General features: G+C 37.8%; 1 protein-coding gene across 1 annotated transcript; it reads left to right on the top strand.

The window, feature by feature from the left end:
• The first annotated feature begins 3,717 nt into the window (after window positions 1–3,717).
• On the top strand, window positions 3,718–18,906 carry hyal4 (hyaluronidase 4). Its single transcript, XM_079604398.1, has 9 exons — window positions 3,718–3,890; window positions 9,394–10,385; window positions 10,769–10,858; window positions 11,391–11,850; window positions 13,450–13,476; window positions 14,873–14,922; window positions 15,682–16,602; window positions 17,320–17,409; window positions 18,592–18,906. Exons 2-9 carry the CDS (start codon window positions 9,432–9,434, stop codon window positions 18,889–18,891), a joined length of 2,892 nt encoding a protein of 963 aa, XP_079460524.1. The 5' UTR covers window positions 3,718–3,890; window positions 9,394–9,431; the 3' UTR covers window positions 18,892–18,906.
• Window positions 18,907–19,244: the final 338 nt, after the last annotated feature.

Below are 19,244 nucleotides of genomic sequence, written 5' to 3' on the forward strand. Positions count from 1 at the left end.
GATCCCACTCATTCAGCATCGATATGCTTTTCAGTTCTCATTCAGAATCTACAGAATCATGGTTTAATCTTTTATTTTATTAGCTAGACATCTAGATCCAAATCAGGCCCATCAGGCTAATCCAATAGCTACATGTATTAAATCAATGTTAACACATCTCACAGGGTTTACCGTATAAAGAGGCTAATAAGTTAAAACCAGAGCAGAGCAAGAACAAGGGAACGTGTAAATGCAGAAAGTTTCACCTTAGAGTTTCAGTTAGACTGGATAGTTGTGAAAAAAAGTTGCAGCATGGACTTGTGCAGTTATAATGGAGCTTAAGGTTTTTTTGTTACCGTAGTTTTTTTGCTTGGTCGAGCTACACTTCATATGACTCTTCACCAGTGTCCAACTATACATGACAAAATGGGTAATTGAACATTTGAAGCATTAAATACATTGCACATCACCATGCACACAGAAGTGAGGCCAAAGAGATTAACGTTTAAACCTGTTGGACAAGGCCGTGCTACAATTGCATTACATTCTGTGGGTCTGTTAGTCCAATTTCACACAAAAACAGACCAGTAACTAAATCAGTCGAACTAAACCAACCTTCCAGTTGTACACTAGGAATAGATCTGCTTTTATTCTTAAGGCACAATAGGTCAGGGAGGTTTCAAAGCAATGATCCACAGTGCTGGCCTAACTTGACCTTCTCATTCCTTCAACTGTGGGAATGTGGTTTTCTATTGAAGCACGCCAACCTTTTCAGCCGTCCACCACCTCGTCTCCCGCCGCTGAATAAACTCCTCTTGAATAAATTAATTTCCACTTTGACTGAACTATGAGGAGGCTGGAGAGCAGCCAGAAGTCAGAACACGGCATCCGGAAACCAATGGATCTATAGTAGCTTTTCTTGGTGTGTTGGTGGTCCTGGTTAGTTATGATGACGTTTTATTTTCCTGAATAAGTAGCTTTTCCCACATGAAGACCAGGTCAAACCATTTTGTGCTGCCGCTTTCCATACAATCTAGTGATAAAATGAAACAACTTCAAAGAATTAGAGCTCTTGTTAATTGGGTTAATGCTTCTCTTAAAATGTCAGATAATCATTTGGCCTTTTTATAACAAGGTAAGGTTCCTACAGTTTTCAAAACGTCATATGATGAGACTCAAATGTAATGACTGGCTCATGTGTTTCTAGATCCTTTTCTTTATCTTATATCAATGACCCAATTGTTGACTGCTTGTTGTGGCTTTTGCTTGGTATCTTTTTTATGAAGCCATATACAACTAAAGGACCATGCACAAGCGGAACGGCAGCGCAAGGCCTTTAGTTTGAAAATTGTGTCCACCAAGACAACATGCCTCCACTACCCCTACGCACTGACCTAGACCCTATCATTATACTGAACGCCTTACACAGCAGATGACTTGGTGACTGTTGGCTGTCAACAAGCTCCATTCAGCTAACTTCCTCTTAGATAATGACATGAAATTGCTACAAGATCTAGCAAGTTTCTATCAAATATCATGTTTCCAGATACCAACAGTGTCAAAAATTAAATGACAACATGTTTTTATATTGCTTTAACAAGTTTCTTTTGTATCAGTTTAATGTAATTTCAGGTGAAATGGCTTAAACATCCAAGTTGACTGTACCTAAAAATGTAAGGCAGCTACTTAAAAAACAAAAAAACAAAAAAAAAAACAATTAACTGAATAGTCACACTTATTTAAGAAGAACAAGTACTATTGCATTCAGACATGCAATGGTTTCGGTGAGAATTGAGACTTTGTTTGAGGAAGAGAATCAGCATTCCTTGTGTTTATCTCCGTTTCAACCCCGGCATCTTAAGGAACCCCATAAAATGAAGAGACAGCTGCACCACAGGACTCATGCACTTTAAATTGTCTTTAAATTAGAGTTGGAGGGAGTGCATTTTATGAAAAATGTGCTAACAAAGTTTGGTGACTATAACACTATTCACATGGTAATTTAGCACGGTTTGCCATAGGAATGCATCTAATGTTTCCAGAGATCCCACCATGGACATTTGCAATTAGATTATTGCAATCATTGCAAAAAAAAAATATATATATATATATATTCTAACCAAAACTCGGATCATGTGTGTGTTTAGGCATGGAAAAATGTAAATGTACAAACATAAATACATAATTATTGTCAAGATCACAAAATAATAACTGTACATAATACAATAATGTGCTGGAAAACGTAAAATATTATGTCAAAATATATTATTATAGAATATAGAATATATATATATATATATATATATATATATATATATATATATATACAAACACTCACAAACTCTGTTTAGCAAGAGTATTTGCCAAATATGCGCCATTATTAAAATTCAGGCTGATATTAAAATTCTAATATTATTTTGTCTAAATAAACTAGATTTAAGACACCAGTCATTTTAAATGCTAAAATGTGAATTTAGGCATCACAATTTTGCACATTTAATTTTGCACGTTAAAAAATTATTAGTGTGTTTTATATTAACTTAAATTGAGCAGATGACAACAAAGAATCTGAAAAGAGAGGTCCCTCCCCTTCCGGTTGACAACCATGGGACATTATTTCGGAAAAAATATTGTATGTTAGTCAATGGCGAGAGACAACAAATATTTATATCTCGTTTGAATTGTGCCCTGAATTACACATATGATGTTTGTCAATTTAAAATATACATTTTAAAGTCAAGAAAGTCGCAGTTTGATGTAAAACTGTTGAGGTATAAGACTGTGAAAATACGTAATTACAAAGACTACAAACCGAAAAGGCGCACATGTGACGTTATACCTTTTCACTCGATGAATGAAGCTAACTTTACTGAAGCTAACGTCTGGCATTTTTTCTATAGTCTTACGTTATAATCGTAACGTTACGCCGTCATGCCTGAGTGTTTTGTACCAGACTGCACACACACGAGCATCGGTGACGTATAGTGCGAGACGAGAGATGTAGTTCATTGAGCGATTTTCACATAAAACTAAATGTTACTCTTCTGCTTTATGACAAACTGCGACTTTCATAATTATCTTTTAAATTGACTAACATCATATGTGTAATTCAGGGAACAGTTCGGACGGAATAAAAAAGATAAGTTGTCTCTCGCCATTGACTACCATACATATTTTTTCCGAAATAAGGTCCCATGAGCCGGAAGCGGAGGGGCGGGACTTAGGCTCTCTATAAATACAGGAGAATTGAGCATACACAAGTTTTAATCTAACATTTTTTGCTTTCTTTTTTCCTCTTTTTCTTGTTTTAGGTCTCGTTTAGGTTTCCTCACCTCTTGTTTTTTTCATTTCCAGCCATATTTCTTGGTAAATGTCTCCTCTATAGCCACAAAAGACAGTGACTAAGAGACAAAAACAAGACAATCGCAGGTCACATGGGACAGTAAATCGAGCAGGAAAAACGCTCCCGCAGCTTCAACAAGGCTTGATTGTGTCTGTAGTGTATTAAAACCTCTTGTGAACTCACAGCCAGGTGATTGGAGGATGCTAAACCCGGCTAATGCTGAGTGATGTGGATGAGCGTAAGACTGTCTTGAGGATCAAATGTGCACACACTTACACACATGTACTTTCACATGCTCACTCAGTCAATGGGATTTAGACTGGAGTCCTCCCTCCCTCCTTCGCTACTCTAATCGCAGTGTTGTGGTTTTCTCGCTGTGGCTCTGTGGTTGTATTCTCCTCCCTCTCAGGAAACTCTGTCTCTCTCTCTTCGCTGTGTATATAAGTAGGATGTGGGTAGGCTTTTCAGCAGACAGAGAAAAACTATGCTAGTGTATTGTAGATGTAGAGAGGTGTGTGTAGTGTATCATCAGCCGTATGTGACAGAGGCAGCGGCGTGGGATCTACAGGTGAGTGACTTCTAATTACTGACTCAATATATTATACACACATTTAACATGACCCTGTTGACATCAGCATACTCTCAAAATAAAGCGCATGACGAAAGTAGGCACATTCCATCTTCTTATAGCGTTTCTAAAATTGTTGTCTGTGTTGTTCTCAGTCAACTATACTCTATAATTCATTGTTTTCATTTCTGCACATACTTTGTATCCCGAGTTCAGTAAATGTTTTTGAATGACTGTAGTCACATGATTTGTGTTAACCTGTGAAGCAATATGAATTTTTTGTAAAGCTGTCAAAGAGCAATGTTTGCCCTTTTCACCTAGTCACATAATATTATTGATTTTTGACATTTATCTGTATTGAATTTTTAAGTGTGCATGCTCATTTTCTGTATTTAGATTACATTTGCCATCATCTAATGCTCACTTAAATGTAAATATTTAAAAACAAACAATTTAATTATATTATTAAATGTAATCGTAAGCAAATCTCAAATTAATATCCATTTTCCATACTGTATGTTAGAATGTTGTGATGCATAAATTCACTCGTAGAAAACAATATAAACCATACACATTTTAATATAGCATAAATACATTTAAAGTCCCCCTGTGGTGAAAATCCAGTTTTGAATGTTGTTTATATCTGTCTATGTGGTGTTTTTAATATGCTTTAAGATAAACCATGTGCAAATTCATAAGTCGACGCCATTTCTGAGTATTTTCTCTTTAAAACTGCAGTGAACCAAAGACATTCTCAAAAACGCGGTTTAAAATCGCTGGTGTTTCTGACGTCATAAACTACCTACCAATCACGTCAACTAGTGGATCTCTAAGATTGTGTGAGTGAGTAGAGGCGGGGCTAATTTGCATATTCATAGAACCGTGTATATATTAAATGAGGCAAGAGTGTAGAGTTACATTCAAGCTATTTTAACGTTTGTTTTTACGTATTTTTTTAAAAAAACTTGTTTTTTTCCCAATGAAAAATCGATTTAACATAATTTTGGTGATCAAAGATGAGTTTTAAGGGCTAAAATGATTGACTACTAGGGGGACTTTAATATAAAATTTTATATAAAATTTCCATTTTAAAAAAGTTTCAACAATTCCAACATCCATCTCAAAATAATTATCACTGTAAATATATGTTTGAGAGTGTAGTGACATTTTTTTTTTATGTAAAAGTGGCAGGGCAAGACCTCTCCGCAAAGGAAATCAAATGAAAGAAAACCTAATTAGCCCATTCCAAATATATGTTTTCCTCAAAGGGTTTAATTTAAAGTTTACTGTCAGGAAATGTGCCGTGGCACCACTGAGGTCTTTGAACAGTGGCTCTGTAAATATTTTGAAGCGAGTTAATCAGAGGGAAGGGTTTACAGATGAGATAACGTACTTCCGGATGAAGAGTTTCTCTTGGGCGACGGCTAGTGATGTTGGAGAAACTGACAGCCGCTACAGTCAAAATTTCCCAGGAGCCCATGATCATTGTGAAGACATCTTGTGGTATAAGGTGCAATTGAAAGCATTGTGTCAGTATACCATTTCACCGTCAGCTTTACTTAAAAGTAGCTTAGTGTGTCAGCAGTGCCCAAAATAGGATTCTTTGATCTCCAAGAGATCCCTCATCCTTAAACAATCCACCTCAAAGCAAAGCACGTCCTCAGATTAACCTGACGTATAACTCTGTTTGGGTTCCACCGTGATTAAGATTCCCTTTTTAAGGTTTTGTTTACCATTCGAGCATCAAATGCAGCAACAGATAAGCAAATTAAGCCTCTTATCTGTGATCTTGGTGTGTGATCTTTGGATTCCAATGACTTTGCTAGATATTTTCCACTTGATCTTTCCTCAATGACACAAAGCTACGGATGTCACAGAACATCATCTCATTTAATTTGAGGCAAACAAACGATTAAATGGAAAGACTCACGTCGTCCTCAGAGCCACAGATATTAAACCACACATCTTCAGAGGTTTCTTTATGGCGGTTCAAGAAACCTCTCTGTCTCCTGTTGTAAATCTAGCTCGGTCATATTTATGTTTCCAATTTGGATCAAATTCACATTCGGATGGGACTGAATGAAGTAGCATCGAAATCCTAACATCAGGTCGACTCCATGCCTTTTGTGGCTTCTCTGAAGCCGTCGCCTGAAAGGTTCCTGTAAAAACCACTCTCACTAAGCCACATGTATCTTAATTACTGCCAGAGAGGGCTGAGGGTTTTAGGAAGCTCGAAGATAAATAAATCTATCTGGAATACAGGCACAATCACTTCAATTCTCCATACCCCAATGTTTTCATTGATGGCTAACCGTAAAGCTTCATGGAAAGTTTTATTCATTCCCGCCACTTGAATCTTCTCGCATACTTCATCGCATAATCATATGAGAAAAACCATTGTCACAAGCCTGTTCTGGATTACAGTATATTAAGTAAAGCCTTTAATAATCATCAATGTGTGAAGGTATTCCATGTGCAAATACCATGAAGATCATCTGTGAAGCTCGGTGCAAGCAGAGGTCTTATTATGCAGGAAGTGGTTTAATTCTTCCCCCTCATGGCACGGGCCTGCCGCCAGTCCTAGGGGAAAAAGGAGCTACAGCGCTCTCAGTCAGGCTCTTTCCACTCAATAACAACCACCACGGGGCTCCACAATTTGCCTTTATCCACAACATTCCATGCCATACCTCATTTTTCAACCTCTGATTTAGCACATGACTGCCACTAATAAGCTTTCAATGCATGCGTTACCGCCATATAGTGATTGGTTCCATGCCTTGCTCAGAGAAATCAGAGACTCCTGATTATCTGGTACCAAATAACATAATGTACTGTAACATCTTAAAACACTCTTGGAGACTTATATATATATATATATATACTATCCATACTGTAATAACGAAAGCCAGATGAGAGGTTTTGGATACTGTACTTTACATTCAGTGGTCCTCTTTTTTTTACACTTGAAGTACTCTTTGAAATAAATAAATGGCATTGTATGATATGCCAAAATATCAAATTGTGTGGCATTTGTTGTAAAGACAACTCAAGCACATTTTAAAATGTCTTTTGTGTTTTAAATTTTATAGAGCAATTGATATACTGTTAAAAAATTATCACACACACACTAAACGTGAGTGGAACATGTTCATAATTGATATGATGAACTAAACCTGGTTACTCTGCTAGATCCTGGCCTTAGACTGGTTCAGATCCAGGAATACTACGGCATGTTACACTGGGTACCTACACTTTCAGGCTTTACGTCATTTCTTGTGGTGTTCCTCAAGGCTCAGTTTTGGGTCCTCTATTATTTAACCTATACATGCTTCCTTTAGCTGGTGTAATGAATCAATACAATATTTCATTTCACCAGTATGCAATGACACACACATCTATCTTTCACTTGCACCAGATGCCCACAATTCAATTTCCACCCTACTGGACTGCATAGTGAGCATAACACTGTGGATATCAAAGAACTTTCTACAGCTAAACAAAGATAAGACAGCGGTACTTGTTTTCGGTTATTATGATGCACAGAGAACATCTATTGCTACATATCTTGACTCTCTATCACTAAAAGCCTGTAATTAGGTCAAGATCTTAAGAATCATCTTTGACAGTGACCTTAGTTTAAAAAAAAACTTATCAGCAATGTTACTAAAACAGCATATTATCACCTCAGAAACATCACCAAAGTATGTGATATTCACTCCCCTGCTGACACTGAGAAACTTGTTCATGCATTTGTTACATCTAGACTTGACTACTGCATTAGCGTTTTTGCTGGGTTACCAAATAGAGCACTATTAAACACATACTGTACAAGGACTTCAGAATGCAGCGGCATGAATGCCAACTCGCTCTAAAATGAAAAATCACATTACGCCAACACTCAGATCGTTTCACTGGTTGCCCGTATCATTCAGAATTGGATGCAAGATTCTCTTATTAGTTTTTAAACGTCTTGATGGTTCTAATATACCTTTCTAATTTGTTGAATAAATATACTAGAGCAAAATCGCTCCAACGGCTCACTATGCATTCAGTACTTACTAGATACCTGATTAGATTAACTAGATTAACTTGAGGGTATCTGACTTCACACACATACATAACACACATATATGTATATGTATATGTATATGTATATATATATATATATATATATATATATATATATATATATGTATATGTATATGTATATATATATATATATATATATATATATATATATATATATATATATATATATATATATATATATAAATAAATCCACCTTGACACAGGCTGCTTAAAAGGCATTGCATGGCACAAAAAAGTAAAGTTTGTTGTTAGAAAAGTTTTCTTTTCTTTTTTTTGCAGATGCCACTTGGTTTCACATTTGGTTACATCTAATGCCATGGAATTCATACCTTTTTCTTTGTCTTTTAATGCTCTATCATGCAGACAGGGCATCTGGCGAGGGCAGCTATGATTATGGCTATGGGCGCCACACTGGTGAGAGTATGTGGCTGGATTTGGCCATTACCCTTGTGGTTAACTGCTGGTTTGACTGATGACTGCAACCCCCAAAGTAACATTTGACTCATATTCAAACCAAGCTGAAGCACAAAATGTTATGTTTACGCTTGACCTCTCCCTACTTTGCACATTTAACTTGGCTCGAGACTTAGGGCATCACATCCATCTTAAACATGAACACCTTAGCCATTTTAGCAGTAATCTACTATGTCAGCCAACCCAGTGCTTTATTTCTTGAATGTCTATACAGTCATTTAGTAGCAAAATCTTCACAATTTTCAGCTACTGAATTTTAGCCGCATTTTACTTTACATTCAGTCATAATTGCTTTTTCCTTGCCAAAAATATATATTCAAAGTTTGCACCATTGAATTTAGATGCATTCTAATGCTAATTTTAAGTTTGTTCTACAAGAGCATTTAAAACATGAACATGAAATCAAAACTGATGAACTTCCTTAATACCCTTTTTGCAAATGATTCATCAGTGCATGTTATTCTGAAGAAAAACAATCATCTCTGTAATCTTTACTCAAAATGTAATAACTGGATCTGCCTCGAAAATTACTTGTCAATAAAACCATCCCAGAAGCACAGTCTAATGTTAACCAAAAAGCTATTTAGGAATTGTTTTAGAAATCTCGCATTCAGGTTTGGATCAGTTCTGGTATGCAAGACCCAATTTTCATGATGTAAACCATTTCAAATAAATAAAATCTGGTTGGGAATGCCATTTCATATTGATTTTAGCTACTGTTAAACTTAAGTGCTATCAGTAGCTAAAATAGTAGACCATGACACAAGCAAACGACAAGTTAAAAGTTTCAATTCCTGCATGACCTGATAAAATATCTACCTTGAATGCAATGCAAGTGGCCTTGAATAAAAGCATATGCTAAATGTAAATCTTGCAGTTATGGTGTAAAAATGGCATAACTCTGTTAGCTTACCTCAGACTTTGTTTTTGTCCCACACAGGATGATTGACAGTTGCCTGTGCTGAGTCACGTAGCAGAATGCCCGGTGTGCCCTGCGGGGCCTTGCAACACCACACTGTGCCCGTAGCCTGTGCCATCATCTGTTCCTGGCTGTTGATCCTGGTCCATTCTGCCTTTTGCCAGAAACCTGCAAAGCTGCCTCTGGTGGGCCGCAAGCCTTTCCTGGCAGCCTGGAATGCTCCACTGGATATGTGTACATTGAAGTACAATATCAACGTCAACCTTGATATTTTCCACATCAGCGGCAGTCCACGAGCCGTCCACACGGGCCAGAATGTCACCATCTTTTATGCCAACCGCCTGGGTTACTACCCTTTCTACAATGAGCAAGGGGATCCCATCAACGGAGGCCTACCTCAGAACAACAGTCTTGAAGCACATTTTCACAAAGCCCGAAAAGACATAGCGCACTTCATCCCTTCGGAAGACTTCCGTGGACTGGCCGTGATCGACTGGGAGTTCTGGAGGCCACAGTGGAGTCGTAACTGGCACAAGAAAGACATTTACCGACAGCAATCCCGCGAGCTGATCAAACAGGCCTACCTTAATGTGACCGACGAACAGGTGGAGGAGCTGGCGCGCTTGCGCTTCGAGAAGAGCGCCATGGAGTTCATGCAGGGCACGCTTCAGCTCGCTACACAAACTCGTCCGTATGGTCTTTGGGGTTTATATCTCTACCCTGACTGTCACAATTACAATGTACATGCACACAACTACAGCGGCACATGCCCCCTACAAGAGAGCCTCCGTAATGACGAGCTGTTTTGGCTGTGGAACAGCAGCACTGCCCTTTTCCCAGCCCTCGCTATACGCAAGAGCCACACAGACAGCATTCGCAACCTGCACTTCTCGCAGAACAGGGTACTGGAGTCACTGCGACTGGCCTCCCTTACCTCATTGCCCTATGATCTGCCTACATACGTATACACACGCCTGGGGTACAGAGACGAGGCCATGGCTTTTCTGACTCAGGTAAGTATCTATGTTCAATGAGAAATGTAAAATGTACTTTGTGAATCATACCCAAGTTCTTGGTTAAACCCACGCGAATCATACATAAGTTCTTAATACAATTTTACCTTACAGTAAACATCTCATTTTGCTAGTCTCTATATTTACAAACCATTATGGACTCTAAAATCAAGAGCTCCCTCTTGTGGTCAAACAGAATAAATAGAGAATGTTAAAAAGGATGTTTGCATGCTGGGTTTGACTATCACACCCATCTCAATGACTACATTTAAACTTATTATAATAATTTCAGTAAAACTTTATGTTTTAAGAAACTGTGGCAGTGAACTAACATTCTAATGATGTTATGTACATATACACACTAATTTATTTTCATTTTACAGAATGACTTGATACATACGATAGGAGAAAGCGCTGCTTTGGGAGCTGCAGGATTTGTCATTTGGGGGGATCTTAACCTCACTTCCTCAAGGGTAAGATTTGTTAACATCAGAAGATTCTTACACATTGGTCAAGACTGCTGTTTATCAGTTACAAATCTGCCTCAAGAATTCAATTCCTAGATCAGGCACTTAAAAAAATAATAATTGTAAAGAGTGTATGGAATAATTCAGATATTTTTTATTTTTATTTTACAGAATTTACCATTTTGAACTTTACCATTATTAAAGACTGCAATTATGAGATTAATTACAATTATTTGTATTCTATTTATTGAACTGTTTTCATGTCTCTCTTTAAGTTTGATTTGTCACATTTAGGTGTCCGTGGCATGAAAAAGTTTGAAAATGCCTGCCCTAAATATTTTCTGCCACACTTTTACGCATACATAATGGCACCAGATATGATTTATCATTGGGAGTGCAACAAAATATGGCATTCACATTGATTTCTTGTCCAATAGAGAACGCATTAATACACATACTTGCCAGCTAACTTTACACCAAGTTCCCTGCAGTTTAATGGCACAGTTTTAACTTCCTGAAAATTCCTTTGTCCCCTCAGCACAACTGTTCCAAAGTCAAGGCATTTCTGAACTACAGACTGGGTCAGTACATTACTAACGTTACCCGGGCAGCAGAAGTCTGTAGCGACTTCCTGTGTCAGTCCAACGGTCGCTGTGTCCGTCGAGACCCACAGGCACCACACTACCTGCACCTGAGCCGCGGCAGCTATCGGATCCTGTCCAACCGGAACGGCACCTTCACTGTGACCGGATTGCACTCTCAGCGCGAGCTCCAGTTGCTCGCCGACAGGTTCCAATGTCACTGTTACCAGGGGTACGAGGGAGACCGCTGCGATAGCATAGAGCCTGAGGAGACCGAAGAAGACAACATGATAAAAGAGGACGTGGACGAGGAGAATAAGAACGAACCGGAGGTCCACAAAGACATAAGGGATAATGCTGTGCCTTTACAAAATGCCTTCATCCTCACTGCTCTACTCCTTTTGTTGAACTTCAGTTGTATTTAGAGGTGAAGTGTGTAATTTGTTCACCACCAGCATCATCAGGTGGAACAATAATCAAATGTTTCCCCAAACACTCCCCCTATCTGTGATTGGTCAATCAAACAGATAGCCCCGCCCCAAACTCACACCATTGGTTAAGCCAGTGTGTTGAGCTGGACGGATTCAAAAACAAACAGAATAATGTTTTGAAAACACTACAGAGCCAATGTTTACACTAGTGGTCAACCAATATGGATTTTTGATGAGCTATGACAATTTCTTAAGCCCCTTTCACACAGAGATTCTGGAAAATATACTGGTAATGTGTCCCGGGATCATTTGATTTGGGTTCATTCACACTGCCAGTGATTTTCTGGAATCTGTGCATGCGTTCACATACATCCCGTAAAGACATGTGACATCAGGATGTGATTGCAGACATTTTTTCGTCCTTCCTTTGTTCCTTGACGAACACAAACTTTTTTCTTTGTTCGTTGACAAACAGAAACTTTAATTTTAATTTTCTGGGATCAACACTCCATGTGAAAGGGGCTACAGAAAGCAGAATGGCTACTAAATTACATATATCATCAGCGATAAAGACACTAAATAACATGTTACATAATATTTACAAAATTAGACATTAATCATTTGAAAAAAAAATCTGTATGAAACAAAAAATTTACTATAAAAATTATATGGAAACTATATGAAACTTTATATATTAGAAAAAAAAAACTTTATATATATAAAGATTTTATATATAAAAAATGTAAGACACTTCACCTTTAAGACAAAGTGGTCAAAGCTTCACTTGATGGCACATCATGACTTAGGTTTTAATATTTGTGATTTTGGATTATTGAAAAATGATAATTGTTACAATGGTGCTGTGTGATAATGTAGATGAGATGCGAGCCTTGTTTGCACAAACTTCAGGCTGAATAGATTCGAATAACTGTACTGGATGAATGCTCAATGGTTATGTTAATTTGTCAATGTTTTTTGACAGGAAAGGTCAAATCTATGCTGTTTTTACAAAGCACTGACACCAACATGCTTCCTGTGACGTATATTAGCAAGCTTATCTCAAACATCACTGCTTGCTGTCAGAGCACTTCAAAGTCAGGGAGCGCTGGGTATACAAATATTACTTACAATTAGGTAAGATCTACACATGATATACACGTGTCATGCTTTATAATCTGTCAAAATAGCTACAAACCAAATCGCTCAACATAATATAATTACAGACTATATGACTGACTTGTGCTAGTGGAGCAAAATAATCCTTAGCCTACTGGATAAAGTCATAAAATATTATGTGCCTCAATTTATAATATGAATATTTTCAACAACAAAAAAAGAAAAACAGATAGGCTACACAACGTCATGTTACTGTTCTAATCAAATACAGTACAAATGACAAATGTCATTATAATCATTATATCATTCTTCATATTTTAAGGTTTTATCAATATTGCACAATAGAATAAATCATTGTACTCGTCAGATTAATGATGAGCAAACTCAGTGGACACAACCAGAATTGAAGCTAGTTAAATTTCATTACAAAAAAGTCCCTCAAATTCCTGAAATGTGTGTTAAACCAAAGATTATAAAGATGTATTCATTTACAAAGGTAAGTTTGCATTTGCTAAACTACAGAATGCTGTGGTGGGTGAAAACACATTATGATTGTATGTTAAACTGTGCTTGTCTTTTTTGTTCTTGTCTAAATGAAGCCAGAATGATTGATACTAAAAACATAAAAAGGTATATACCTCAGAATCTTTCAGTACTTTGAATACTTTTGATTAGCAGAATCTGCAAATCTTTAGAAACGATTTTAGATGTGATTGTATTCCATGTCCAGTTTCAGGTTGAAGGATAATTGGGCCGTGTTTTATCCCTATTGTCTGACCCGTTCTGATTCAAGATAAACATTTTCTCAAAAACTGCATTTTGTAGCATGTAAACAGTAGTTAATATGAGACATTATCAGAGCCTTCAATATCAGTCAAAGTGTCTTTTTTTACCTCAGTGCTAAACTTTGTCAGTGTCCAAATATATTTCCACAGAGCTCTTTTTTCATCTCAAAGTCTTATATGCAATGTGTAATATTTTTTTTACATTAAGCAATACAATTAACCAAATACTCGAAGACAAATGTTGCTTGACTCTTGATGCACTGCAAATAAATTGTAACCTGGTCTTGATTTTCATTGTCAAAATTTTCTTTGAATTGAAAAAGGAATTGCAACTAAGTTAACTGTACCTTCATTTACAAACAAAATCTGCTGACATTTTCATGCCTTCATCAAATACACTGTGTAAACATTCACAGTGCAGGGTGGAAAATGTATGTGACTTAAAAGTAGAGCCTCCCTCTTTGAGTCATTGTGAGGATTTTTAACCAACTTCTGTTGAGCTTCAACTGCCAGACTGACGGCTGTCACGTGTGGTTGGTTTTAAGAAGACAGAAGTATAAAGTTCCAACACAAAGTTTAATGATAAATATCCAAAAGGCAGGCAAAAAGGCAACACACACTGTGATTGGACAGAGAATGAATGTGAGGGACCAACTTATATAATAAACATAAATGAGGATGCTTTGAACACAGCTGACACATATTAACTAATAATGAGGAGCAGGAAAACTGAACAAACGAACACATGATGAACATAAAAACAAACTAAAAGTCCATGATAATGAAACTAACTGAACATAATGTGACAACGGCATACTTATATATACATATTTTTTTCCTGCAAAACCATTCATTTTGCCATTGATAATAGCAAGCTATCCAGACCGGACCCTGAGGCAGCCCACAAGGGCCCTCCACCATACTGTACATTACAGTTGGGATGAGGTTGTGATGTGCCTCAAAAATCCAGGTAAATACAAAGGTTTTATCACCCAGTCTCAAAGAGCGATTTCCATTTTTTGTAGCCCAAGAACATTGAACGTTTACACTAGTCCTAGGTACATACTTAGTCTTGTGTTTTTTAAACATTGACCCCTGTTAATATTTAACAAGAACCTGAACAAGCTACATTTTCTCCTTGCTACCCATTTCACTCGGTAAGACTATTTCTAAATCTCAAACAAACCACCAGTTTATTTAAAATGCCCTAAACCTAAACGTAACCTTAACCAACCTTACATTACTCAGTATTTTCGTTGGTAAGTACACTGTAAGTACATTGAAAGTGCACATACTGTAAAATACAGTGCAACCATGAATTTATTTCAGCAACATTATATGTCCAGTATTGTGCCATAACAATCTTATAAGCTACTGAGTGATTGGAGATACATTTTGCGTTTCAAAACGTTAAGGAAAAAACTGTTCACTAACTTAAATTCTTTCCAGTATCTTATTGAAAATAATTAACATTTTCTTACTTTTTTTACTTTAAAGAAACATTTATTTCTTTATAGAATTGTTTGTTAACTCTGTTACTGTCAATTCTGTTACACTGTCAAAATTGTTACTCTACCTTGGTAACAGAGTTTGACGGTAACAGAATTGACCATTTTAAACTTTTTAGCCAAAAACTCCACTTGCTAGCATAAATGCTAAGAGCACATGGCACTAATTAAATCATGATTAAAATACTTTTAAACAACTTACTGTGTGATCAGTGATAAATTCTGTTTTCCTTTTGAGTAACAAATGACAAATAATAAAAAATATAACCATTTGAAAAAGCTGAAAAAAAATGACGACTTTGGACTCCAAACATACCTTCAATTATAGAATCACCCACAGCACAAACTTTTCACTCGTTTCAAAATATCATTAAAACTGACATTTTTGTTCTCAATCAATGTACACAGATGGAAGACCAAAGGAAGCAACGGTTACCATTTTACACTATTCTCTTCATGACATTCGGGCATCTTAACACATCGTCTCCTCTACCAACAGCAGCACCTCTCTTTCATAGGCCTTTTGTGCTGTTATGGAATGCTCCTATTTACAAATGCCAACAAATGAAGATCCCTCTAGATTTATCGATGTTCCAGGTGGTCACCACACCTTCCAGGGTACGCAATCAATCGCTGACCCTGTTCTACAAAAATCGACTTGGGCTTTACCCCTATGTAGACCTCCACTCCTTGAAGGAGAATAACGGTGGCATCCCGCAAAGAGGCAACCTGTCTGCTAGTTTGGAGAAAGCTAAGGCAGAGTTTACCCAATACATTCCGGACTCAACTGCTGGTCTGGCTGTCATGGATTGGGAAGAGTGGCTTCCAATGTTTGACCAGAATTTGGACGTCAGGGAGATATATAAAGAACTGTCCATCAACTACACCCTGGAGCAGAACGCTTCTCTCAACCTGCAACAAGCAAGCAGCGAAGCCAAACGACTATTCCAGAAGGAAGCCAGATGTTTCATGGAGGAAACTCTGAAGATAGGAATCCATCATCGACCTTGGTACCTGTGGGGCTACTACTTGTACCCAGACTGCTATAACTATGACTTTGAAGAGTCAAACTATACAGGTACTTGTTTAGAGAAGACAACACAGTTGAACAACGAGCTGCTGTGGCTGTGGGAGGTTAGCACTGCCCTTTACCCCTCAGCATACCTGCCGGTCTCCGTGAGTGGAAGCAGGAGTGCTGCACTGTTCGTACGTCACCAGGTGCAAGAGGCAATGAGAGTGGCATCCCTGCCAAAACACCACCACACTGCACCGGTCTATGTCTACTTACGGCCTCTCTTAAGAGACCAAAAGGAGCTTTACATGAATGAGGTACAGTATCGAGACTACTGGTTATTATAGGCCAAAGGTGGCCAAACTCGGTCCTGGAGGGCCACTGTCCTGCAGAGTTTAGCTCCAACTTGCCTTAATACACCTGCCTGGAAGTATGTATGTATCTAGTATGCCTAGTAAGACAAAAATGAGCTGTTTAAGGCATGTTTAATTGGGGTTGGAGCTAAACAGGATTGGATTGGACACTGTTGGACTGTTATAGGCCATAACAGAGCATTGTGTTGGCAACTATGGTAAACGGAATAGTCTAGGACAGGGATGGGCAAATTCAGTCCTGGATGGACAAGGTCCTGCAGAGTTTAGCTCCAACCCTTATCAAACACACCTGAACAAGATAACTAGTGTCTTCAGGATTACTAGAAAGCTATACAGGCAGGTGAGTTTTAATCAGGGTTGGAGCTAAACTCTGCAGGACAGTGACCCTCCAGGACTGAAGTTGCCCATCCCTGGTCTAGAACAGGGGTGTCAAAACCTATTCCTGGAGGGCCAGTGGCTGGCAGAGTTTAGTTCCAAATTGCTCCAACACACCTGCCTGGAAGTTAATTGTAAGCCTGAAGACCTTGATTGTGGTTCAGGTGTGTATAATTGGGGTTCCAGCAAAACTCTGCAGGATAGTAACTCTCAGGAGAAGGATTTGGTACCCTTATCTAGGCCACATAGGTTACTTGCAGTAATAGGCTGTCTGTTTCTCTCTAGTTTGACTTGGTCAGCAGTATTGGTGAGAGTGCAGCTCTGGGGGCTTCTGGGGCTGTGCTGTGGGGGGCTAGTGCTGATTACAACGACAAGGTGATTTTTCTCTCAGGTGGACAGTTCACCCAAAAATGGTTGTTCTATGTTGGGGGTGTCCAAACTCAGTCCTGGAGGGCCACTGTCCTGCAGAGTTTAGCTCCAGCTTGCCTCAACACACCTGCCAGGAAGTTTCTAGAATGCCTAGTAAGACTTTGATTAGCTGGTTCAGGTATGTTTAATTGGGGTTGGAGCAAAACTCTGCAAGACAGTGAGCAATCCCTCCAGGAGCAGAATTGGGCACCCCTGTTCTATGTTGTTCCAAATACATATTTAATTTTTTCAGTAAAACAAAATATGAATATTGTTGCTGCCGGTGTTGTTGAGCTAAAAAATGCTCTCACATCGCAATCACGTTCAGGCAAATCAAGATGCTCAATGGCAGGTTTGACATCGATGACAATTGGTAGGGGTGTAACAGTACACACAAATTATAGTTTGGTACTTACCTCGGTTTATGCAAAATATTTGAGCAAAAAAATTTATACTTTATTTAGACTTATTGTTCTCCCATTCTATTGTGTCTGTTTGACACGTTTGTGTGTATTGGCAATTGTTCAGTGAAGTATGTGAAGTTAAATGGAGGAGACTTGCTTTAAAATCTATGCATAGGTGTTAGCTGAAGTGCTTACAAAGCACATCTAAAAGTTTAGGACTCTGATTGTGTATTTTTAATCAGAGCTGACTCTGAATCATCCGCTATCGTAAATCAATATAAATGGTATAGTCCCACCCAATATCTAATTTGGAAATATATATTGATATACAATATTGATATACCTTACAAAGTCGATATACTGCCCAGCCCTAACGATTGGTCACAAAATACATGATGTTTCCATGAAATCCATGATCCATTGATGTTTTTTTTTTACTTGAAACGTGACATAAGTCGTGAAGCGCCATATTTATATTACACAAAAACATAGGAATTGAGAGCAACGACTCTCAGATTTTCAGTAGATAATTTTCATTTTGATCTACATATAAATCTATTAAATGGATTTAGAAGACTTGGAATATATAGGTTTTATGGACCACTTTTTATGGTACTATAATGTCATTTCTAGAGCAATGATCCACGGTAGAAAGAAAATAGTATATTTGTGGAACAACATGAGCATGAATAAGTTTTAATATTGTGTGAAATTTCATATTTGTAATGCTTCTTATTCCTTTCAGACCTCTTGTGAAGCCTTGTCTACATACCTGTCTGACACTTTAAACCCCTATATCGCCAATGTCACCTCTGCAGCCCATTTATGCAGCAAGAGTCTCTGTCAAGGCAATGGACGTTGTGTCCGCAAAAACTACAACTCGGACGATTACCTCCACATTAGTTCAGAAAGCCACCAAATCCGTAGAAAAGATGGGAAATATGTGGTCACAGGTAGCCCTTCCCCAAGTGATTTCACTTACTGGGAAAATACATTTACATGTCAGTGCTATGAAGACAGAAAGTGCACAGCTACTGTACGATAACTTCTTTCTAACAGAATAAGCAGACAAATTTAGTGTATTTGAAAAGAGTATCATTCATTTAGTTACTTTACAATTTGGCAGATAAGATAAGCATACAGTATGTCAGAAGCTGTCTTTACTTAAAAGTGACTGAATATAACATGCAATAAATAAATTTGCTCTTGCAAATAAAATATATATATACACACACACACATGGCAGTTGTGTCATTGCAATGCAACTGTCAATCATCATCATCAATCTACTTTACATCTATGATAGCACATCTGAAATGACAAACCTGCAACTTTTTCAAACTGTTTCTTCTCATCACTTGTCATGTCAGACACCAGGCAGACTTTTCCTGGTTTCAC

This window comes from Phoxinus phoxinus (assembly GCF_949152265.1).
Source record: "Phoxinus phoxinus genome assembly, chromosome: 25".
Classification (NCBI taxonomy): Eukaryota; Metazoa; Chordata; class Actinopteri; order Cypriniformes; family Leuciscidae; genus Phoxinus; species Phoxinus phoxinus.